Source organism: Drosophila nasuta, chromosome 2L, assembly GCF_023558535.2.
Source record: "Drosophila nasuta strain 15112-1781.00 chromosome 2L, ASM2355853v1, whole genome shotgun sequence".
Taxonomy (NCBI): Eukaryota; Metazoa; Arthropoda; class Insecta; order Diptera; family Drosophilidae; genus Drosophila; species Drosophila nasuta.
The window spans coordinates 20,786,642-20,812,128 of record NC_083455.1 but is presented as its reverse complement, the minus strand read 5'-3'; the positions used below and the strand labels follow the sequence as shown (position 1 = coordinate 20,812,128).

Here is a 25,487-nt window from a genome sequence, read left to right as displayed (position 1 = left end):
TAAGTAATACGCATTTTTTCATTTAAAAATAAAGTATACGCACACAGTGCAAAACTGTGCCGACGGCCTCGATCTGAGTGCAAGTCGAATCAAATCGAATCGAGTCGAATCGAGTCGAGTATATATCGTATTGGTATCGGTGGATAAATTGTTTGTGTACGTTGTTAAAATGGACCATTTAATATATGTATGTGTGTATGTTTTCCCCTCCCCTTCGGGCTTTCATTCTTTGCTATAGTACATAAAGTATACGACGTGTATGCTGCCCCATTCTTTGATTCTTTGTTTTTGTTTACTCATACGCATAATATTTGCGTTTTATTGTTGCGCTTTTGCCTTTTGGGTAATATGAAAATGTTGCCAAGTTAATTGCAATACATTTTTGTGGGTGTGTTTGTGTCGAGACAATGATAAAGCTTTTCGTTTGCCCTTCGCCAACTGGTTTGTGTATGCGTGTGTGTTTGTGTGTGTGATTTACGGTTTAAGTTTTTGGTTATTTATGTGTAGAAATTGTTAAAAGGTTTTATAGTTAAAAATTCATCGAGTTGCGTTTTTGTGTATTTTTTTTGTGGGTTTTTCAGTTACAAGTTTCGCCATTCCACTTTCATTCTTCGAACTTCGAACTTCGGACTATGCGTGCTACTAACTACGACAAAAGACTAGAAAAGATGTGTGTTCGTTTTTTTTCATTTTTTCTCTGTGACAATTTGAATTCGATTCACGTAACTTTGCACGACGACGACGACGGCGACTACTACAAAATATGCTACTCTACCGAGGGTTTGACTAACCCTCGCTCTTTGCTCTACACGGAGGTGGTGATTTGCTCGACAAAGTGAACGGGTCGGCACAGCGATTGTGAGCGTTTTAGTCGGCACTGTGGATTGCGACTCGTTGCCGAACAACCGCTGTTAGTTGCTCCCGTTGCTCCTGCTCCTGCTCCTGTGCCAGCTGCTGCTGCTCCTCCTCCTGTTTGACGACTCTGTCGATGTGGCGTGCGCTGCAATGATGCGTAGGCGTGTGGCACGTAGATAAACTCGCGCGAGGGCGCTGCGGTTGGCACGCCTGCCCCATGACGGCAGTTACACTGCTGCGACATGGTCGACAAACCCTCCGGCACACTTCGGCTACGCGCTGAACTTCCAGCTCCAACTCCTCCATAGGTGGTGGATGGGGGACTGCTGCAAGTACAGATGAGTTGCTGCCTGTCCTGAGATCTGCAAATAAACACGTGCAACACAAGGAGTGAGGTGAGGTGAATGCTCGTAAATAGCGTGTGTAAAGTGCAAGTGCAAGTGCAGCGATTGTTATTGACGTTGACAGGAAGCCGAACAACTCTCAATTGGATTTGTAGGGCTTCACATTTCGATAATTGTACGTCATGTTTCGAGAGCAATCATCTCATCATCTGATGTGAAAACTTAATCATACCAGAAGACATCAACATCGTTGAGTTCAAGCAATGTCGACAACTTCCATTATTGAACGATATAAGCAATCCAATTGCTGGCTTTTTGTTTTCCTAAAATATATTTCGCTGCACTAGTTTTCAACGAACAATAGTCGATAATTTGTCGAGGGGGAAATTAACAATTAAATATTCTACACGAATGCGATTTATTGTTATTCGCAACCGCAATGGGAGCCGCTGTCGCTTAGAGTTCTAAACGAATTTTTAGAATACAATATGCGAGGGAAATATATAGATGAAAAGTATTTGCATTCAGTTTGCCAACCCGCTGTGTGAATAAGCAATGCATAGACAAAAAAACTAAAACTACAATAAATACTTGATACGGGCTGTGAACTTATTGCCAAAAAATTCCACAAAAGTTATTAAATGAAAAATTGTGCTCAGTCTTTAATTAATTGCCAATAAATAAAAAAATATTCTATAACATAAAATCACACTGGACGAAAAATTGATTGAAATTTAATTGTCTACCATTTTAGTATGAAAAAATTTGAAAGTTTAAAGTCAAGTTTGAAGCGGAAAGAAAAAACCTTGGCTTTCAATAATATTACTTTAAGTTACCAGAAAATATACAGAAATTCAAAACTGTGATTAAATGGAAATCGTGATAAAATTTAAAAAAGTAATTCCTCAGATCAAAGATCGAAACCAAAATTCTGCACCAAAAAATGTAAATTATGAATTAATAATTACACAAAATGTTTTATATTAATTTCGAAAAATGTTAGTATGGAACTTGTGGTTAGTAAAAGTATATTTAATATCTAAAGTATATATTTTTTTTAAATTCACAACAAAAAGAAAAAAACAATTAAATTATAAATTAAATGTTTCAAGCAATTTTTGCACTTGATTCTAAAATATACGCCCAAATTAATGTCAATATTTATGAAATCAGCAGCAACGTAAGTTTTAATTAGCATTTGCCTAACATACGAAAACTAACACGACTAATTCATGAAAATATAAATATGGGAATTGACAATGTGCAGAAGGAAAACAAAGCAAATGTTGCAGGTATTTTGCATGTGCAACAATGTGTGCAGCACTCTGCTTTTGCAAACTTGAATTCCCTATGGGAAATGTGGCAAGTTGAAGCAAGGAAATAGTTTTTAAAGAGGAAGTTGAAGTTCCCCTAGACAATTCATAGTGTTTCTCTTAGTTCTGGAAAGGGAGCAAGCATAACTTACTTGGGCGACTTGCGGCAACCGAGCTCATAGGTGCTGTGCCAACTGCAGTACATCTGGCCATCGCAGCAGTTGTGCTGCTGAATGAACGAGAGACTCCGCTGCAGTCGCTTGCCCATCTTGGCCCCAATGCTGCCCTGACCCAGTTGGTAGGGGGAGCGTGTCTGTTGCATGTCCAGATTGTGGCAGGTGAGCTGCTGTGGATGATGTTGCGGCGTCATATGATGATGTTGCTGCTGCTGCTGCAGATGTTGATGCAGCCCCTGATGGCCATGCGATTGCTGTGGCGGTGGCGGCGGTGGCAACTGTTGCTGCTGCTGATGGTGCATGTGACGTTGGCAATAGTTGGAACTGCTGCTGTTGTTGGCCTGCAGATAGGGCTCCATTTGATTGAGACTCATGCAGCTGCGACTGAGCAGATCGGGTGCCGGATACTCGCCATAGCCACCATAGTCCATCGCCAGCTGTGGACGATGATGTCGCGCCGATGAGTGACGCATCAACATGGGCGTGGGCAGATGTCCATTGAGATGACCGCGTTGCTGCTGCTGCTGCTGTTGCTGCTGCTGTTGCTCCTGTGGCTCGGTAATGAAGAAGATAATGATGCCGGAGATGGCAGCGGCAGCTGAGCAAATATAGTAGCCAGCACGTCCGTATTTAAGGGAGTAATCGTTGAGGAACGAGGTGAGCGGCACGCTAATTAATACGGGCACCGATTCCACGCCACGTATAAAGCCTGTCAAGAGAGTAGGAAAGTTGTGTTTGATGGTTAAATTATTAAAATAAAAGACACTAAAAGAGTAAATAATGTAAGCGACTAAGTAAAAAGAGACAATTCATTTTGTGTGGTCGAAAAAAACCGAGTCAAAGTAAACGACTGAAATCTTTGTAAATCAGTTTTCATTTGTTAAGTACCAAACATATTTATTTTGCAGTTATATATTTTTGGAGGTTCAGTAATTATTCAGTAAAGTCTTTTTCATAAAGTTCTTATATATAAAACATCTAGTATCTAATTAGAAACTCATTTTTAGCCAAGAGTTTAGTTAAAGGTATTTAGAACAAAAATAAGAAGTTCTTACTAATTAAGTAATTTTACCCCTTGATTGACATTGAAGCTTAAATTTCATATTAATTATAAAACAAGTAAGAAAGCTACATTTGAGTGTGCTCGACTGTGAGTTACCCGCAACGAGGTATTATTACAAAAAATATTAATATAATATAATATTAGTATTTCACTACATTCAAAATATATCATAGAGTCTGGTTAACGGATATAAAAAGGTATCAGTTTCTTTATAAATAAATTGACTCATAATTACTAAATAGTTACAAAATTACAAAAGAATTAAAAAGTGTTTCCAATTAGCTGTCCATAGCTGTATGGTCAAAACTTACCCCAAGCCTTCGAAAAGTGCTTAAGTTTGATGCGCTCCAGTGCCAGAATTTTAAGTGAGTATTGAAAACCGCCCAAGCCGATGCCATAAAGCCAACTGAGTATGCAGAGACCCTTGTAGCCCATGACAAAGGAGAGAAAGAGTATGGCCAGTGCAACAATGGCAATAAAGAGCTGCAACAAAATGGAAAGCAATGAATGAATGGTTATAAAACCATTGGTGTGAGGCGTGAGTTGTTCGAGTTTGTTAAGTGTAAAATCGTGCTCACCTGAGTAACGATTTTGGTATTGATCACAAAGTGTTTGATGACAAAACAGCGACGCAACAAAGCGCCTGCAAGCACAACGCCTAGAGCCATGGAGATGCCGAGAAAGGTTTGCAGCAGCACAAGCTCCTGCACATCGGAACCCTCCTTGGCGGCATTGAGAGCCTGAGTTAGAGGGAGAGAGAGAAAGAAGCAATAATATTTAATCGTTTTAACTATTGCCATAAATCGTCGTGTTTGGCTTACCATGAGGAACATGGGCGTATAGATGCCGAATGCAGCGACACTGGAGGTCATTAGAAGGATTTTAACTGTTACCGATTTGAGGGATGATATGTCCAAAAATAAATATCGACTAGGCGACTCGACCTCATGGGTCAGTTTTGGTTTCTTTTCCCTCAGCTACAGCGATAAAGAGTACGAGAGAGAGAGAGAGAGAGAGTTTTGCCATTAGTTAGAGTTTGGGGATTTTCTATGTGTGTGTGTGTGTGTGTGTTAAACGATTGTGATTCACCTTTTTGCGTTGATTTTTCAAGTGCTGAATGGCCCGTCGCTGCGGATGGTAGAGGGATGCGGGTCGATACATGAGACCCATGAAAAAGCTAAGCGCCGTTAGAGCGGCCACAATTTGAAGACCTAGGCGCCAGCCAGCCTTGCCAACGCCCTCCTTTAGGATGACGGAGAACAATGCGATGCCGACTCCCTCGCCGGACATGGCCACCATTTCGACGAATTGCCGCCGACGCTTAAAATAATTGCCCAGCATCACTGTGGAGGCTTCTCGCACCATAGAAACGCCAATGCCAAACACGATGCCTGCCCAAAGCGAAAGCAAACGCAAGAGGAAAATGTTAAGCAACTTCCGCTACGCACCACAACATGCACATTTATGTGTCTGTATATACATACAGATATTAAGTATACGCACCATAACTGAAAACAACCTGACCGAATTCCGTGGCAAATGATGTAAACAGAATGCCCAGCGGCATCACGAGACCACCGACAATGGATAGCAAGCGTATGGATCGCTTGCGACACAGCGACACCACAAACGGAATGGCGAGCATTGAAATTGACCAACTCAAAGCGCCCAGCAGCTCTGCAAAAGAGGAAATGAGACAAAATTGAATAAGTTAAAACATAACTTTGTTGCAAATATTATTTCAAGCACATTTAAGTTTATGCATGCAACAAATATTATGCTGCAAATAAAGTTGGCATATGTTGTGTGTAAAAATAAACAGCTTAAAATTGAAGCAGACTTTCAAGAGCTAAACATTCTCGACATGCCGCGGAGTCTCAAACAGTTTATTAAGTCGACGAGAAATAAAGTACAAATAAACAAAAGCAGCAGAAGCAACATGGCAACATGTTCTCTGTGGTTGTGATACTCCTCGAGTTTGCCCACTAAGCTCTGTCCTGCGAAATCAGCGGAATACTATATTGAACATCTAAGCTGCTTAATAATTATCTTCTATTTTTTAGCTCTCATTTTTTTGTATTTGAATTCTATTTATGGAATTATGTATTATTAGCTCAGTGCTTGTTTTGCTTTTAGCTGAGCACAACACTTGGCAACACTGATGAGGAATATTTAACCGCATATGAATTTAATTCCTTTTTGAAATCATTTATTTTTAATACCACTCTCATTCGTTTAATACCACTCTCATTCTCATATTATTTTAATGTCGGCCACTTTACTGTTTATTTTACTCTTAATAAATGTAATCACTCTGTCAGTCAACTAGTTAGCTGCCACTTCAGACTTCCACACTTAGCAGCGTCAAAACATTTCCTCCATTTAGTCACTCCAAAACTGTGCTTGTTATTAAATGAACTTGGTATTTTGATGTGCTTTAATTTGCTTTCTGGCCACGCATTGCATATGCTGATAAGGATTAAGGCCACAAGCTCTTTGCTAAGCACGCAGCATGCAGCTGCCAAAACAGTGAAACTCACTTACCGATGCCACTTGTGTTATGCAAATGCTGCACCGCATAGAATAGCAGCAGACCATAGCTCAGTTGCAGACCCGTGGTCAGAATGTGCACCAGAAAGGACACGCCGCATATGATCCAGCCCCAGCCGCCGTCCGGGTAAAAATACTAAAACAAGAAATGCATATAAATATATTAGAATTGTTTAAGCATTACAGTTTGGGAAGCACTACAGTTAGAGGAGAAGTGCAGTTGGTTAAATTAATGAAGGATTGACTGCCTCATTCGCTTTGTAGTAGAAGCATCGCAGTTTGAGAAGCACTATAGTTTTAGAAGCACTACAGTAATAGAAGAATGACAGTTGGTTAAATTAATTAAGGTTTGACTGCTTCATTCGATTTGTAGTAGAAGCATTGCAGTTTGAGAAGCACTATAGTTTTAGAAGCACTACAGTTATAGAAGAATGACAGTTGGTTAAATTAATTAAGGTTTGACTGCTTCATTCGATTTGTAGTAGAAGCATTGCAGTTTGAGAAGCACTACAGTTTGGAAGTCGCTGCACTCACCTGTCGTATACGCGTTGTGTCGACTCCTGTGCGCCTCAAGGCGGGAATATTGCGATGCAACAAATGAAATTCTCGATCAGCAAGCGCTGGAAACGCCGAATCCTCCTCATCCGTAATATGACTGGGATGATGGCCTTCAAAGCCTGCGGCAGTGGAAACAATTGAATGTTGATTAAATGGAAAATCGACGGAAAATGGCAATGAGAGAGTTCACTCGGAGTTGGCTCATTACTCACCCAAGTAGCAGCCGCCATTGGGCATAAATGGCTTTGGCGCTGCTGGAAAGCCACGCTGATGATGAAGATGATGTTGCTGCTGTTGATGCTGTTGCTGCTGGTGCTGTTGCTGGTGATACCAATTATCGCAGAGGCAGAGCGGAGGGGCATAGTGTGGCGTGGGATTGTACATGTAACAGCAAGGATTGGGATTGACAGTGCTGGCCGCATACCAGCGAGCAGCTGGCTCAGGATGTGGTGGCAATGTTGCTGCTGCAGCTGCTGTGCAATGGCGACTGCAGGGTGCATGATGTATCTGTTGCTGCTGCTGCTGCGGCTGCTGCTGATGTTCGATGCTGGGCAAAGTGGCATAGCTACCAAAATTGTCACAATGCCGCTGCTTGGCTGTCGCTTGAAGTGGAAAACGCGTAGCCGAATTCAGATTTGTGCCATGGCAGTGACGAGCTGGCTGTTGCTGCTGTTGTGACTGTTGTTGTTGCTGCATTGCTGTTGCTGCTGTCGACTCTTGCTGCTGTTGCTTCTGCTGCTCAGTTGGCAGATAGGAGAGACGTGGACATGAGACCCACCAGGCCAACGGTTGATTGTTAAAGCGACACTCGGGGCACAAATAACGTGGCGTGTTATGCGCCCCGTCTGCTCCCTGTGGCTGTCCTTGCTCCTCTTCCTGCTGCTGCTGCTGTTGCTTTCGCTTTAAGCTGTCTGTTGTAGGTGCTGCTGCTGCTGTTTTGTTGTGGCCTTGTTGCGGATGTGGTTGTGAATGTGACTCGGGATGCTCACAGCTTAGGTTGTATCTTCGTCACAGCGCACATTTGTTGCACAGCACGCTGCCTCTGTGTTTCGCTGGCCGCACCAGACTCGAGTATTGCCGCTGCAGCTGCTCCTCGTCGTTGTTGTTGTTGTTGTTGTTGTTGTGCTGTTGATGATGCCTTAAACCAAGACTAAGACCGTGACTGTGGCAGGTCTGAGGCAGCGGCTGCTGTTGTTGTTGTTGCTGCTGCTGCTGCTGATGTTGTTTATGTTGCTGTTGCTGATGGTGTGGCAATTGCAGTTGGGGACAGCTGCCGTAGAGCGCTGATGAGGTATTTGAGAGGCGGCGATAGTATGGAAACCGATTCTCCATATCATTGCCACCATTTAGGGGCGTTGTGGGCGTCGGCGTTAACGACGACGTGGGCGTGGCACGTTGCTGCTGCAAGCGTGGCAAACAGGAGCTACGGGCTGTGTCTCTATCACTGCAGTTGCAATCGCATGTACACTGGATGACCATTGTTCAGTTCACACTCTCTCTCTCGCTTTTAGTCTGTCTGTGTTTGTTTGCTAGTGTCGGTATCGGTGTTGTTGTGTTTTGTGTTTAGTGTAGTGTTGTGTAATGCTTTTTGCAGCGCAGTATCGTGCTGTGCTGTGCTGTGTTGTGCTGTGCTGTGCTGTGTCCACTTCAATGCATGCGGCACATGTTATATATCGAGGTTTAGGTTGAGGTTGCGCTTTCTAGGCCAGCGTCAACCAACTGAAACCCGTTGAGGCCATCTCGGCCATTTTGGTCCACATCTGCTGCTGCTGCTGCTGGGGCTGCTACAATTTTCCGATTTTCGATGTTGTCGTTGCTCTTTTCAATCCATTCCTCTATCCCACTAGCTTTTTATTTCGCTTCTTTTGGCACTGCAAAAATTGGGAACATGCACACATTGCACCAATAAATAAATAAATCAAAATCAATTTGTTTGCTTCACGCACACAAACACTCTTACACATACACGCACACACACACACGCATACTTGGATAGCATATGAAATGCATAATTTAATTTGCTGTTCAATTGCGTGTATTTCAATTTGCCTGCGAGTCATGCGGAACTTTTAAACTACACAGGACAACAACAGAAGCTGAAGCTGCAGCTAGCAAGAAAAAAAATAAAATAAATAAATTTAGTTTGCGGTTACAGTTGCAAAGCCATTGGATTAGATTACTTAAATGCTTCGGTCGACTGCGAATTGAATTCAAAACCTCCAACAACTTTATGTTTGAAGAGATTTGTGCATTTCATGTGCGGCGCTGGCAAGTGGCATTAGAGTTTATGTTGATAGCTTCCAACTTCGCACACTTGATAACGCTTTTTTGCTTTTGACATATATACATATGAAGTGTTAGCTAGCAACTTCATATAGAAAGAATTCACACAAGTGAATTTAAAGAAATTATATATATTTTTGAATTAATAATTTAAATAAATATTCATGAAGTATTTCAAAATTTGTTTTGGCGCCGAGCAAAAACTTTTAATTGCACTCGCTAGGTGGCGACAAATCTCAACTCAAACAATTTAAAAATTGTCGTTAGAGAAGGTACTCTTCTAACACACGCTAAACGATAAGCAATTACTGAAGTGCTTTCATTCACACAAAAGCACAGCGGGGTTGCCCAATTGATCCCACATACGTGTATAAAATAATAACTGTTAGCACTGCAGCCCTCTCGCTCTATCCTCTTCAGTCTGATCTTGACTTATTTGTATGAGCTTTCTGCTGCACTTGTCTCTGTTTTAAAGCTCTCACAGAAAACTTTTAACATGTGTTCAACAGAGTGCGCACCAGTTTGCCGGCGTTGCCTCTTCAAGCCGCGTTTCTGGTTGCAAATGTGTGTTTTTATTGTTTTTCTTTGTAATTAAAATTGCGAAAAAATTGCAATGCAAATAAAACCAACACTACAATTGAGAAATCAGTGTGAGTGCAAGCATACAAAAACAAACAACTATGAAAAGATAAATAAGCACATATACATACATATTATGTATTGCGAGTATGTATGTATGTGTGTATATATTAAACGGCAGTGCCTTTGCCAAGAGGAGCATACCATGTGGGTAAGTGCTACATATAAATAGTTATTATTGTAAAGTTGCTATTAAACTATTAATTTAATGCACATATGCAAGCGCATTAATGATTAATGAACATTTTTATTAAAAGTTGTCGAAATATAAAATAAAGCTTGTTCATGAAAACATTTTTTAATTAGCAACACACGGTTGCAATACATCAAGTGTTAACTCGATCGGCTGCATAGGTGGCGCTATCGTGTAATGGCGCCAAAAACATGTCGACTTGTGTTTGTTTAATAGTAAACAACACAAATTGGAAAAAGAAAACATGGCAGAAAAATCTGGAACTCCAAAATCGAATTACGCGTGTATAATAAATGAGCATTCACTTTGTCTAGACTCCAGGACCTCAAACCAAAGTTGACCAATTTCTCATTATTATTCCAAAAATTAAATGCACGTGTTAAATGAAGCAAATAATACGTCGCTCATTTTACCTGGTGGAAAGATACTCATTCATTTGTGTTGAACGTGCGCCGACAAATCAATCATCAATCATCACTTATCAGTAATCAGTGGCCCTCATACACACACATGAAATATGTCGAAGAGAAAACTTTATCCTTGGCGTAACCACTGCGGCTCAGTTGGCTGCTTCTTCAACTTTTCAGCTTTGGCTAAAAATATATCTGTCAAATGAAGCACATCATTCAATTTTCGCCATAAACGTTTGGAAATTACAAGTTCGAAATTGATTAGATCAGGCGATTTCCTCGCTAAGCCAAAAGCTTATGTGTGAGAGTACGAAAGAAGGCTATACAGCTGTCGATAGCCATAATCCGAGGCGAGACTGAGAATTACCTTATTTTCGACCGAGTAAGTTCAATTTACCATTTACGTAAGATTTTAAATTGCTTAAACTCACATAAGTTAAACAATTCTATTTATGCCCAGCCTCCCAATACAAATGGACATATATTTTAATAAGCTATACAAATGTAATAATAAAGGAATGACAAATTAAAATTTATTTTATTCGGTCATCATTTCCTAAGTATTAATGAAATTGTATTTTAATATTTATAAATTTAAGTCGTTTTGGCGAACGGTATAGATTTCACAATTAATCTTAAAAACGACTTAACTTTTACGACTGTATGACGACAACTCGTATGTGCGACTTTACTTTAACAACTGTGGTAAGCAGAATAATGCAGAAATGGGTCAGCTAAAGCAATAATTAATGGTTATTAATAATGTTATACTTTATATATCTCAATAATTCAGCTGATTTGCGTTTTAAAGATGATTTAGATATATTATTCAATAAATCGAAATCTTTATCAGTATACCCAGCTTCCCTAGATGCATGAATAATTTGCTCGGCTTTAGTTATTAATTCAGCATTCATTTGTCCTTCAAATTCCAAATATTTAGACAGGATAGCAATGAATGTGCCATTTGTATAATAGTATATTTCTCCAGGAGTCTCCAGCATTGGCTCAATTTCGTCTGGGAGGTAATCTCTGCAGTCAACGGTTTGGCCATTTTTAGCCCAAGTTTCAATACAAAAAGCCAACTTATCATGATATGCTTGCCACTTTGCAACATCCTTTTGCTGTATACGCTGACTGTCAATAACTTTTTGTGTAACTTCCATCAATCCTTGTAATCTTTCACGTTTGAGAAGTAACTCGGTCTCTTCAGCAGCCTTTCCCAAATCATCTATGAGATTATTTTTTATTGGAGTAGTACTTGCTACACCCTGTAATCATTTTAAGTTAAATAAACACCTTGTGACTGTGGATTTCCTTTTTTAATACGAACCAAGAACGCGAGAACAAAAAAGTGTACGCAGTGCATCTTTTAAAAACGTGTAGTGAATATTTGAATAGAATTTGCTCAATTTATATACGATTTGCTCAGATGAGTGAAACAAATATGAGACTTTAATCAGTAAATGTTCATTCGCATAACGGATGTTTATTATCAACATCAAGAAACGACTATCATCCGCACGTGTACATTCGCATAACGGATGTCTATTATCAAGATCAAGAAACCTTAAACAATACAATTTGGGTAATTCTCAGATGGATTGCGCGTGCAAGCATCTTTCAAGTGAAAAACATGAACTAAAACAATTTTAAAAATAGGTGAAGGTTATTAGGCTTTGGATTAGCACTATTTTTAGAGCAAAGATTGATTTTAGGAACTTGTTCTGTTTTACGATAAATTATATAAAATTATCTTATAAATATAACCTTTTCTTATTTTTAAAATTGTTTCAGGTTATGTTTTATTTGTTCACTGTAGAGATGGTCACAAGCAATATCCGTCAGCGTATTAGCCATATGTTTATTTACATAGGCCGCAAATTCAAATTTCATATTATTTTAAGAAGTAAAAGAGTTGTAAAGTATTCGAAGCAATCAATTTCTAAGTGAAATACTCAAATTTATTATATTTTTTTTTAACTAAGGTAATCTAGTAAAGATTCAAAGTTGCTATTGCATTTGCTACCAAACAAATATTGAATTCTACCTAACTCTTTAGCAGTATGCCCAGCTTCCCAAAACAAATGGACATATATTTTAATAAGCTCTACCTTGAAATGTAATAAGCTGTGTTGCTTCAAATCCAACTAACTTAACTCACTTGCGTAGATGATGAAAATAAATTTATGTAGGAATGACAAATTCACATTTATTTTATTCGGTCTTCATTTCCTAAGTATTAATGAAATTGTATTGTAGTTTTGGCGAACGGTATAGATTTCACAATTAATCTTAAAAACGACTTAACTTTTACGACTGTATGACGACAACTCATATGTGCGACTTTACTCTAACAACTGTGATAAACAGATTAATGCAGAAATTAATGATATTGTCGGGAGCAGCAGACAGCGCATGTTAATGCAATGCTGTGACAGCGTCTGCCAGCAGCGCTGCATCTGCCGGCAGCTCTCTGTTAGCGATCGCTTGCAGTTCGATCGGTTTGTTACTCTTGTTTGACTCTTGAATTGTAAAAATGGTTGTAATCGTGTCGGTGGCGAAGCTTGTACCTACTCAAGTCACAGCCAAACATTCTAAATTGGTGGTTACATATACGTACATATGTACCATTTAATAAACAATTGAATTTAAAACTCGCGTGTTTTATTTATAAACAATAGACGTGCAAATAAAGCTACTAAAAAAGCTTAGTGGCTCAACAAATATATATATAATAAATTAATTAATGCCTTTTATTAATATGATATATATATTTCACTAATTCAGCACCTTTGTTATTTGAATGTACATCAAACATATTATAAAATAAATCGAAATCTTCATCAGTATACTCAGTTTCCTTAGACGCACGAATAATCTGTTTGCCTTTAGTTATTAATTCAATAATCATTAGTGTTTCCAATACCTGTTTTACATATTTTTATAACTAAGGTAATCCAACAAAGAATAAAAGTTGCTATTTCAATTGCTACCAAATAAATTGTGTATTCAGTATTTAATAAATACTGTTTATTTGATTTAGTGAAATATCAAAGATAAAATTTGAATCTGAAAATAATACCCTGTAAAACAGTTTTCAAATCTTGTTTACCTTGTTTTTCATATCTTATTTCTACACTCTCAATCTCAGTATTTGCTCAACTCAATTAATTCATTCTTAACCCATTTTACGTGCTCTGGAGAAGATGCCAGTAATGGCTTCAATTAAAATATTTATTAAATTTCAACTGCGCCGCAAACAAACCAGCAAAACAACTTCACAAGTCTGGGATGAAAATGGGAATTTAATCATTATTCGACCGAGTTCTGACTTTGAGAAATTGACCAAGCGATTGCTGTCGACAGTTTGGCACTTTTGTTAGTCAACTTTTTGTGGCAATTTGAATGTATTCCAAAATTACAAATTAAAGTGAGTGAAATTCCAATTGAATTTGTGCACAGAAATTCGGGTCACAAAGTTAGAAATAGTACTAGTCAATGCCCTGGACAATTTACTGGGGATGGCCATAAAAAAAGGAATTGCTTATCATGACAATTTGAGAAAAACCCACCTCCTTCTTGCTCCACCCCATGAAAAAGTATCTTTATTTTGGGTCATTGATGTTCGATGTGGAATGTGGATGTGTTGTTGTCTCGAAACATGATTGATTTGTGCTCTTATTTATGGCTACCCAATGTTGGTGTGATGGAATCGAAGTCAGAATCGAAGTCGATGCTCGGAGTCAGAGGCAGAGAGTCCTCTCAGTTTGTAGTATGGTATTTTTATCGTTTCGATTAGCTCAGTGTCCTTGGAACAGGCCATAAAGATGATAAATGATTTGGTTGTTTTTGGTCATAAAAAACTTGCATCCTCGTGCATCGCAATGCGAGGGAAAGTGCAACAACGCCTCCTTGTAAGAGAAACAACAATGCCAACAACAGTGAGAGAATGAATACTATATGTATACATAGCGATGCTTTATCCTGTGGCCCACTATTCCACTTTTATGGTTTCACATAACGATTTAGTCGACAACAGCAAAAGGAACTTTTTACAATGCACAACGGCGCATTTAAATTGATTGTAAGCACGAGCAGAAAGACGAAGCAGTGGCAACAGAGTGTGGAACTGGCAGCACAACAGGAAGCATCCCAAGGAACTGGCAACATCAATCAAAACGCATTGTGCCGAAGCGCCAGAGTTTAGGATACTGCGGGGAGTACACCACAACACATGGCAGAGAGTCGAAGCACGAAGATCCCAGCTTAAAATGGAGGCAACTCACTATGGCGAATTGTCCGCAGCAGCTCCTCTACCTGTGGAAGCATTAAATTTAAGAACCAACGAAGGCACATTGGGAAGAAGCACCTAGAACCAATACATAAAGACATCCTCTTCTAGCCGAAACACTTCCTTTGCCAGCCAAGTAAGTGCCTGAGTGTGTGTGTGTGTTTTGGTAATATGTGTGTTTGTGCACATGAGCGTGAGCATATTGCCTACACATGACGATGAAATACCCGATTCACTTCATAAACATACTACTCTGCTAGAGATGTGCACGTGAGCCAGGAAGGAACAAAAGCTGCAATAAATAACAGTTTACAGCTAAAGGTTATCCTCTTGAATGAAGAAATACTGTGGGTCTTAGGGGACGCATTTATGGCGGAAAACTATTTTAGATGGAAGAAAAGCATGAATATAAAATGCACTTACGACTCGCAGCCATAAATCACATAAGTTGTTCAGCAATAGAGCAGTTAATAGAGCAAATATCAGGCATTTAGTGGCGAGAACTTGTGTCGTGCTTCCATTAGCATCACAAAGAAACTCTCTATAAAGTAAAGGCTACAAATATTGTATCTTTCTTTCTTTCTTCTGCCCCTACGGATATGCACAAAGTAAGCCGAAAATATGCTAACCTATCTTGTACCCTGTAAGCAAACAATGGGGTTGGGGTGTCCGTAAATATTTTCCGAATATATTTTTTGTTTCTTTTCTTATTTTTATGTAATTTTTTTCGGCTTTTTATTTTATTTCTTGTTTGCCAGTCGACTGTAAAAATGTTCACAGCTCGAGGTTGCCTTGGGCTTCCTTTGGCTGCTGCTACCGCTGCCTTGGCCTGTTTGCCAGGCTTCTTTGCTAGCTGACTTGCTTGATGCTGTTACTGTCCGCAGGCGAAGCTTAATGTCAGCCGAACATTTCAATAATAATATCCTAGATACTCGTACTCGTACGACGTGCTCTTGTGGGCCATGCCATATTTTGGCTTTCATTTCAGGTCAGGGGGCTTTATGTCCTTTTAAAATGTTATATTAAAATGTAAGCGTTGTGCAAATTCAAATAACTCAGAGCGCAGCGTTGATCAGAGCATCTGAAAAGACCGTCCGCCCACTCAAAACCAAGTCAGGGGTTGACTTAACTGGTCATTGACTTTACCAACTTTATGATGCACTAAAATTAAATATACAACGTGCCATATAAATATCGTGCATCGTGTCTGTGCATGTGTATATACTCTCATATTCAACACACACACACACACTCAAAAAAAAGGACAACTTTTATTTGCCACACTCAGCAAAAGGCAGAGGCAGGCTTACGCAGGAGCAGCAGAGCAGAGTACTGGACCTTTTGCGGTAGTCCAGCTAGCAACAGGAGCTGGACATGGCCAATCCCTTTGGCTTGTGCTGCTGATTAAACATATTGCCTCAACCAAAAAAAAGTGAGAAAAACAAAACACACTCCACAAACTTTAAGCCACTAAATTTAATTCACACCGAGAAGTTGGCTCAGTTGTTTTTTCGAGATGCTTTTTTCGAGCTTGTTTTTTCGTTTTGATATCCTTTTTTTTCCTCCTATTTTTTGGCTGTGCTTCGGGTGAATTGTCGCCCCTGTTGCCAGCTTCCGGGTGGGTAGATAATGGATATCATGTTGCCGCTGGGTTTACATTTTAGTTTTACACTTGGCGTTGTAATAAACACACGACAATACCACCGAACTCTACGAGCTTGCTGGCGCTGCGAAAAACCCTTCCAAGAAAATAGCATAAAACGTCTGCTGCGGACGTTGTTCCCACAAACGATTCCACACCAAATTCGTCAAGTTCAAAGCGAGGACAAGAGTTAAGCTTATGAAAACATCAAGTGACCCAACTCTGATCCCCTTAAGCAACTTAGCTGTTTAACCCAAATTACTGCAAGTTGTTTCCTAATTTGGGTTGGATTTTGTTGAAAAAAAGATTCGCCTTTAATCTTGAAGAAAGAGCAACTTTTTTTTTTAAATAACTTAATTTAATTTCACACATTGAGGACTTTTTCAACTTTGTGCGAAAGCGTTGGCTAGAACATTAAGTTACTTCTTCGGCATGTTGACTTTTTTATTTCGCTGTCTGCTGAAAGGGTACAAGCTCTGATATGCATGTGATTGTATATGTGTGTCTGTGTGTGTATGTATGTTAAATTTTTCCGCCTTCCCTGAGGGAAAAATATTTCCAAGAGAAACTGGCAGCAGAACATATTAATACTTTTTCATTTACATTTGGGAGAGGTTGGAAAACTTGAGAACGATTCGAGGATTTACTGAAAACTTTGCAAGTTGACCAAAAAAAAAAAAGAATAATAATAAAATAAAATCCAAAAAAATTTCAAAGAGATGAAGAAGCAGCTGAAGAAAAAGAGAAGAGGAAATGTTTGCCTTTTGTCCCCGAAGTTTTCGCATATTTTATCTGCAGCGCTCTGACTTAACTGCGACTAATGGATTTATGTTTCACCAATTTACAAATGGAGATCTACACAGACTTAAAATGTGTTTCTAATAAGCCCCTCTCGTTCTTTCGCTCTCAGCAGGCTCAAATTCAAGTCCTCGAATAATCAAATTAAATCCCGAGGTTATTCGCTTAAATGCCTCCCCCAAAGTATGCTACAATATTTGGTGTAACAATTTGAAGATTGCTTCGCAAAACCTTTGCATTCTTTTTACATTTCACTCTTGCTTTTAAATTTATTTATTATATTTCTGTTGGCTCTTGGCTCTTGGCTTATCGGCCGACCGAAGTGCCATTAACCTTACTCAAAAATCCTATCAGAAGCGTAATTAGGTTGCCTGCTGAGCGGGCAACGAACCGAGCAGCCATCGAACCAACCAGGCAGCAACCAGCAGGCGTCAGGCAGTCATCCTTAATATTAATATTATAATAAATAAATTTAAAACGCAAACTTGCTTAGACCTCAAATTTTCAGCAAGCACATACCGAAATCTTTAAACGCACTGCTAACAAATTGTTGGTGGCTGCGGTGCAGGGGCGATGTCAGGTGGTGCGGTGCTGCGGTGGTGTGGCTGTTTTGTGGCAGGCGTGAACCGCATCATAAAGCGTAAGCTAAGCCCTTCTTGCTTGAAAAATGACACTTCCGCAAAAAAGGCGATGAACGGAAGCCCAACGCAACCAGCAAAGGAAGGGCCTAAAACAACGAAAATTACAAGGAACAAAGACTGCAGATTATAGCCGCAGGGCAAATACTCTAGCGGAAATTGCCACTATACAAGTTGCAAATAGAGAATGCAAATACTCTTCTGATGAAATGCGCCGAATTCTTATCTCACACTGGAGATATTTTGTACGGTTTTAAAGGCAAGCTACCGATCTATTTCAATAAGCGGTGTATCAAAATCGGATGTATCAATGTTTATTTCTTAGGAATAAAATATATAATTCACCCTTAATTTGTTTGAAATCTAGTTAAAATCGCAAGTCAAATAAAGCAAACAAAATGTAAAAATTTGCTTAAAATTACTTCAAAATTCAAGTGAAAATAACTCTCTCTCAAGATAGAACAATAATTTGTTACATGCATGTTTTATAAGTCAGATAATCCCCCGACCTTCTAAGTAAAAGCCTTTTTTATTGGCATTTCTCAATTGCCTCACATATATATTTTGGTCCATATCCCTTAGTAAAATGTTAATTCTTTTGGCAAGTGTATAACAAGCTAAACAACTGGACGCAACTAAATTGGGCATGGGTTTGGTTTTTGGGCTTGGGCTTGGGATTGGGTTTGAGTTTGAGTTAGAGCTTTTGGGTTAGAATTTGATTTCCTGACTGGCTGCCTTTGCTGCTTTGCTGCCTTTCTTGTTTACTGACTGTTTTTGTTGCCTGCCACTTTCCACTTGCCACTTTACCGCTGGTCGATTGCCGTTGGCTGCTGGTTGGCTGCTTTATCAACATCGAGGAAGGCAACTCTGGAAATCGACACAAGCCATTTTATTATTGGCTTGTGCTCCCCCCAAAAATGACTAAGGTAGCAACAGAAGTTGATTCCCAACTTCCTCCTCGCCCCATTGTCCTGGTTGCCTATTACTCGTTCCCCGGCGGCATCGTCTTATGCTCTTTTGTTTTGGGTTGACTCAGTGAATCGAATTAGCATGCAAAATCTTTTGTTTGACTAACAATGTGTCAAAGTGTGTGACGAGAGCGCGTTAGTCTTTGTCAAGCTTCGAGCTTCACTCCCAGCAAGCTTCAAACAGCACCTCCCGCACCCGCACCTGACTGACAGCCTCTCTGGAGCCTTGAGGCCATTAGGCTGATAGAGTCACAGATTCTGCATCAGCTTTGGCTCCTTCTCATCGTCATCGTGTGTCCCCAAAGGCAAATGGCACAGCTCTGGCTGAGTAACTTGTCTGATGACACTGCTGGTCATCTGAATGGAAACCGCAACTGAGTTATTGTTATGGCCAATTAAAGACGTCTAATTAGCCATAAACCTGTAACGGTTAAACTAATTCACTTAATGGTCCGGGTTACCCACAAAAGCCATTCAGAATAACGAATGTTTTTCGGTCTTCCTCGGAGGTGGGAAGTCAAAAGGGTTCGAATTAAAGCGCTATCAGTTTATAAATTTAAGCAAGTTCGCACTGATGTGATACAATCGTATATCAATATTTTTCTTTATATTTATAAGTCATATTTCTTTTTTCGATGGCATTAATTTATTGTTATCGAATCATTAAGACATATTTTAAAAGCATCACGCATAGTTAATCTCAATCCGTAAACTAAATGCGTCCTTTCTGTATCTCATGAATTACAAATGGCGAAATGGGAGCAAAATTGTGTTTGGGCCATGATTAATGTAGCAGCCATATATCAATGGTAGCATCTCTTATAGGGGTTCATTTTTCAAAAACACAAAAACAAAAAAAAAATGTATTAGGAATTTCATTAAAGCCGCATTAAATTGCAAATGTGTTTCATTCCCCCTTCACTCTGTGCATTTCAGCTAATTATTTATTCCTGCGGTCAGTTTTGTATTTGCCAACTCTATTGAATTGGGTCGCACTGTAGGGGCTTTTGAGCGGAGAAGGGAGCGATAGAGGGGTTAACGAGGGGGTTGCTGGGAATGTTGTCCATCTTAGGATATTGTTTGTCATCTATTCTAACCAAACTGAAGCTGCTTAATTAATGTTAGTTTACTTTGATGATGTTGCTGCTGTCGTCGACGTCGTCGTCGTCGTCGTCGTTGTTGTCTTGTTGTCCTCGATGTCTCGTTGTGGCTCCTCTACATTGTGTTGACCTTTTAGCAAATGCAACTTGAACCACTGTGTGTGAGCAGAGTGGGCAACGGCAATGGGCAGAGGAAGTGGAAGTGGGGAAGAGGGGTTAGCTAGCGAATAAGTAGTCCAACAGCTTGTGCTAAATTAGCAAATGACATAGTCAACATGGCCAACATAGCGGCATGCCCCATGCCACATACCGCATGCCAGCAAGGCCTGCTAACCCACAAAAGAACGTGCAATGCCGACACCATTTACTCGCCTCGCCTTGCCTCACCACCTCGTCCCTGTCGCCAGCACATCCATTTCATTCCTGACGCCTTTGCGCTGACACAAAACATAATGCCGACGGGCAATGCTCTTTTAAGCACGCAGCTCTCACTGAATGGATGGGCCGAGTGGGTGAGTGTGGGCGAGAGGGGGAGACTCTGACTCTGAATCTGAATCTGAATCTGACTGTGGTGGCAGTGTCTAGCGAAAGTGCCTCAAATGCGCGTAACAATGATGATTATATATACTCGTACTTGTACTATAAAAAAGCAAAAGAGCTCCTCTGGCTTCTCTCATCAGAATTGTGACAAACAAAAAAAAATAAAATACCAACAACAACGCAGCAAACAAACAAAGAGATAAACAAAGCGACTTTTCTCTTGCTTTCGCTCGCTCCTTTGCTGACAGAGACGTTGACTTTAACGCTGCTTTCATTAGTCGTAGGTAAAGATAGTCCCTCCGTCCTCCCTCCATCATCATCCATCCGTACACCCTCTTTTACGAACCCGCTCGAACTCAGCGAACTCAGCTAACCACCTAGAAGAGGCTATAAACGCCCCGCTGATAGCTTCTTTATGTCTTGGGTCCAACTTGAAGAAGACAGGACTTGCAACTTAGGGCGCCAGCTGACTGTGACACTTGCCCCCCATACCCAAGAAAATTATGCTAAGGCAGCACGAAAAATATTTTAAATTGAAATTCTGTTTATCGCGCTGACAAAATCGTCCAAACCGACCAAAACTCATGGCCCCATCCGCCTACGCCACCGATCCGACCCCCCAAAAGACTGTGTCGTCTCTTAGCACACATTGTTGCCTGGCCTCGACTCGACTCGACTCGACTCTACTTGAATCAACTCGACTTGGTTTCATTTGGTTTGGCGTGGTTTTGGTTCAAATTGGTGCGGTCTGGCCTGTCCTGGTATGGTCTCGTTGGGGCCGAGTTGCCCTGGCTTTGCTTTGCTTTTCGGGGGTAATTCAATAAAGTGGAAAATGATGCTCATCGTCAACGTAATTTGCTTTCGTGGTTTGCACAAATCTGCCAAGGAGGCCAAACTGACTACTGATATGAGCACTGAGCGCTGAACGCTGAGCACAGTAACCGAGATAAATACATTGTAGGGGCCAAAGTATGCGAAAGAGATGGCGAAAACGAGGCTCTTCAATGCAGTTAATCGGTTCTTCATATCATATCGTCAAACAGACGGCAAATCGCTGAAAGTTGTCGTCGTCATCATCATCATCATCAGCAACGGCAGTAACATTCTCATCCAGCTGTGCCTAGAGATGGACTTGTTGCCCTCGTTGCTGTTGCTGTTGCTAACACAATTCGTGCGTGATTCGGCTTGAGAAATAGATTTAGATATGCATCTAGATTTAAAGCTTAGGCAATATAACCTAATTGAGCTCTTTTGGGCTGCAGAAAGCAGCTGTGGCTTTATGCTTGATTTGATTATAATGTGTTCTGTTCTCAAGGCTTGCAAATATTATTTTTTATATCAGTTACACTTTGGGATAATCAAGAGCAACTTCAATATTTAGGTTTTCGGTCAAATTTCCATTCAGCTTAAAGGTTTAGCTTTATATTCGAGATAAACAATATTAATTGTTTTAGCTTTTGTTTTTGAACTTTGAGTGTTATGGGAACGCATCCCTAGCTGGAATGCGATTAGTAGACGCAATAGCATTAACAGTTAGCTGCCGCGCTCTCGTCAAGTGGCACAGTGCGAAGGACCGAATAACTATGGCACATGACGATGGGATCCTGCCAAAAGAGCCAGCCAACAGAACCAAATCCAAAGCCAAAACCCAAACCTAAACCCAATCCTAAACCAAACGAAATTCATTCAAACCCAAAAAGAACCCAAGCGAACAGAAGCAACACATACAAAAGGCAACTGAGTGGCCGGGACACTGATGATGAGGTGTGTGTACGAGTGTATGTGTGTGTGTGTGTGTAAGAGACGACCCCATTACGTGCCAAAGCACTAAAAACAAGCCCAACCAGCCAGCACAGGGTGTTTCAGTTTATGTCAATGTGTGTGTCTTTGTGTGTGTTTGCATCGCTCGTAAATTTTGTCATATTTTCTCGTCTTTCGCGTTCAAAACTTTTTTTCCATGATTTTCTCGTTGTTATTGTTGCTGCTGCTCTTCTTGTTAATGCGCCTGACTTTGTTTTGTTTTGTTTTGTTTGCTGTTTTTCTTTTCGCATTTTGTTGTTGCTGTTGTTGGGTTTTTTATATTTTATTTTCATTTTGTATTTTAGCAGCCCATTAAAAAATGCGGCCGCACGCACAGTTTGACATGCACTTTTAATCGATTACAAAGGAGAACGAGCAGCAGCCAAAGCAGCCAAAGCAGCCAGAGCAGCAGCAACAACAACAATGTGCTGACATTTTCTTGGCACACGATTTTCATATTTGCAAAGAGCAAAAAAAAAAATATTTTTTATATATTTTACATTTTTTTTTCTTTTACTGTGGCACACATGTGAAATGAGTGTGATTGCGAGTGTGAGTGTGGAAGTGCGAATGTGTGTGTGTGTGTGTTGTGTTAATGTGTGTTGCCTTTGGGGGCCTTGTTATTATTGTTGTTGCTTAACTGCTGCTGACGCTGCCTCTGCTGATGTCTACGGTGCGATTAAAGTTTATTTTTTTCTGCTTTAATTGAATAATAAATTAAGCGAATGTTCAGAGTTGGCCTGGTCTGCTTCTCTGCCTGTCCTCCTTCTTGTCCTCATCACGACACAAAGGCTCGACACACATACACACACACACTCCGAGAATGTATCGAGTTATCGAGAAAGTAACGGTAACTGCCAAAAGCAAACGAGCCTGACACATGTAACTACACTAGGCCATAATGGCCACAGCAGAAACAACAACTGTAGTTAGGGAGATTAGGTGACTGCGTACTTGTGTCTCCATCTCCTCCTTCATCTCAGTCTCAGTCTCTGTCTATGTCTCTGTCTTTGTCTCAGTCTCAGTTTTTGTCTCCGTCTCTGCGTGTGGCAGGTCGTTAGAGCCCAAAGTATTGCTGCACTAGCGTGTAATTAACAAACAAATTTCGTTACAGTTTAAATGGGATTTTGCCCGAAATATATGAGACTTCACTTCGTAATATTCTGCACATCTGTACAGATAATTATGCAAGCGGAAAAAATGCTCACAAAGTTACTAAGGCAAGGTAACCAGTAACATTATACTAAAAGGATTTTTAAAGGTAAACTCGCGCAATTACATTTATTATGAAAGAAAGAAAAATCTAGTCTTTTCATTTGCATTTTAAAGAGAATATCTTTTACAATGTTTTACCGTATACAGTTAATTACTAAAAGCAAGCAAGCTAATTTATTTTCTATATTGCAAACTTGTTAAGTTTACCTTAACTTAAGTATTTCTAATTTAATAAGATTATCATTGCTACCTTCATTCAAAAAGATTCTTCAACAAAAATAAATTTCCACGCTATTGTTAGAATAAAAACTTGTGCGCACGTTCTTCACATTTCCATTTTCACAATTTCCACTTTACATTCATAAAACTATTGCATCTGAACCTGAATTCTGAATGACGTTAGAAGCCACTTTCCCAAACAAATACCTAAGACTTCGTTTTGAAAACACACTTCAACTGTAGAAAGGTGAAAATCCTTTACAATTGTCGACAATAATTTGCTGCTTTACATTTTAAAACAATTTCCATTTTATGTGAGTTTTGTTTTTCCTCAGTATTTATTCAATTTGTGTAACAAATTTGCTGTTGTTGATTTTTTTTTTTGTGTTTTTGTTTTAGGTGTTTTGGGTAAATTGTAATGTGGCCTCTGGGAAACAAATTTGTGCCTTTTGACCATCGTGTAGCACAAAGTGCTCTGCTCTACCCGTATCACATGTGAAATGCAAATAAAAAGCAAATAATCAAAAATATGAATAATCATAATAACCGTAATAATAATAATGCTGAATGCTGAATGCTGAGTCTGAGCCGCATTCTGTTATCGAAGCTGATGCTGAACCTGTGCCTGAACCCAGGCATTGTCCTCTGCATTCGTTTGCATGTTCTAACACGCTTTGTTACCTCCGAATAACAAGAGAGGTGAAAGACAGAAAAAGCTGAAATGGAACCTGAAAGGTGGAATAACAGGTAACTGCCAAGCTCCAGAGGGCAATGAATACAATCAACAAAAAGTGTAAACAACAAGCTAAACAACAACAACAGCAACAACAAATAAAACAATCAAGAAAAACAAAAACTCTAAGCGAGAGAATGATTAAAAGAGAAGCGCAAATTTATCAAAAGCTAAAATAATTGCAAAGCATTTAAGTTAACGAACGAGGGGAGCGAGGAAGAGAGAGAGGGAGAGAAAGAAACAGGCGGATATGGATAGCAAGAAAGTTGCGAAGCAAATGAAAAGGCATTAGGAAATATGAAATTTAATTTTATTCGGTTTTTTTTTTGTTGGTTGGCTCAGTGTTTTTATTTTTTTGGCCAGGCCAAAACAATTTTGTCCCTAATGGAAACGTTTTAAGAGCAGCCATATGAGTGATGGCCTCTGTGTGTGAGAGAAGCAGTGCGTAAGAGAAAGTGAGAAACAGAGAGAGGGGAGTTGGGAGTAAAAAAGCGAAGAGTGAAGAGTGCTTAGAGCTGCACATTTAGCAGATAACAGATACCCGGCTAGAGAGACAAGAGACAAGACTATGACCAAAATATATATGCTTTGTATACATATATAAAATGCATAAGCTGCTCAGAAGTTTAATCGGTTTATGCGACAGCCCAAAGTTCTCCCAGTGGATATGGATACAGAGTGGTCGATGGGTGAATCGGGGGATAGCGGGTAGCTCCACAATGAAACGCACTAAATCACAAGGGAAGTGCTGGCAGAAACTGCTCCTGTTGCTACTTTTTTGGATCCAGCTGGAGCAGCAAGTGGCTGTCAATGCATTTTTGGGGCAAGTCCTTAAGATAAGATGCGGGTCTTTAGGTCTTTGTCATGGAAGCCTGAGCCAGTTAACTGTCGAAACTTTGCTAGGGATTACGCGCACAAACAAAATCCAGAGAGAAAAGAAAGAGAGAAAGGATAAAGGCATGAAATGCAATCCGAAACAATTTTGGTTACTGCCTGTGGCATAGTTTTGGACCATAAATGAATGTGTTCTTTGCAATTCTTCTCTCCGAATCGTTTCGTTGCATAGTTTGAGGTCTGGCATAAATACCGCAAAATTCGTCTGTGAGCACATTGAACTTTAATTAAAGTTTAATATGTGCCAAATCGCTGAAAATGA

The 25,487-nt window shown here is 39.9% G+C and overlaps 1 protein-coding gene and 2 long non-coding RNA genes across 3 annotated transcripts in view; 1 reads left to right on the top strand and 2 right to left on the bottom strand.

The window, feature by feature from the left end:
* Nucleotides 1-679: 679 nt before the first annotated feature.
* LOC132783430 (monocarboxylate transporter 7) overlaps nucleotides 680-25,487 on the bottom strand; it is a 29,599-nt gene continuing 4,791 nt past the window's right edge. Inside the window, exons 2-11 of the mRNA XM_060788578.1 lie at nucleotides 7,072-8,730; nucleotides 6,836-6,978; nucleotides 6,296-6,437; nucleotides 5,255-5,428; nucleotides 4,841-5,142; nucleotides 4,573-4,728; nucleotides 4,330-4,491; nucleotides 4,063-4,234; nucleotides 2,665-3,397; nucleotides 680-1,217 (exon numbers count right to left, since the gene is read on the bottom strand). Of these exons, the coding sequence (XP_060644561.1) occupies nucleotides 806-1,217; nucleotides 2,665-3,397; nucleotides 4,063-4,234; nucleotides 4,330-4,491; nucleotides 4,573-4,728; nucleotides 4,841-5,142; nucleotides 5,255-5,428; nucleotides 6,296-6,437; nucleotides 6,836-6,978; nucleotides 7,072-7,555 (2,880 nt within the window). The 5' untranslated portion in view covers nucleotides 7,556-8,730 and the 3' untranslated portion in view covers nucleotides 680-805. The remainder of the gene's footprint in view (nucleotides 1,218-2,664; nucleotides 3,398-4,062; nucleotides 4,235-4,329; nucleotides 4,492-4,572; nucleotides 4,729-4,840; nucleotides 5,143-5,254; nucleotides 5,429-6,295; nucleotides 6,438-6,835; nucleotides 6,979-7,071; nucleotides 8,731-25,487) is intronic.
* The window catches only part of LOC132783444 (uncharacterized), a 35,222-nt gene continuing 19,427 nt past the window's right edge, over nucleotides 9,693-25,487 (top strand). Inside the window, exon 1 of the long non-coding RNA XR_009632150.1 lies at nucleotides 9,693-9,932. This is a non-coding gene — a long non-coding RNA (uncharacterized LOC132783444). The remainder of the gene's footprint in view (nucleotides 9,933-25,487) is intronic.
* Nucleotides 11,131-11,940, bottom strand: LOC132796663 (uncharacterized). The gene is made up of 2 exons (XR_009633575.1): nucleotides 11,718-11,940; nucleotides 11,131-11,655 (listed from the first exon to the last, which is right to left on the bottom strand). It is a non-coding gene; the product is annotated as an uncharacterized LOC132796663 (long non-coding RNA).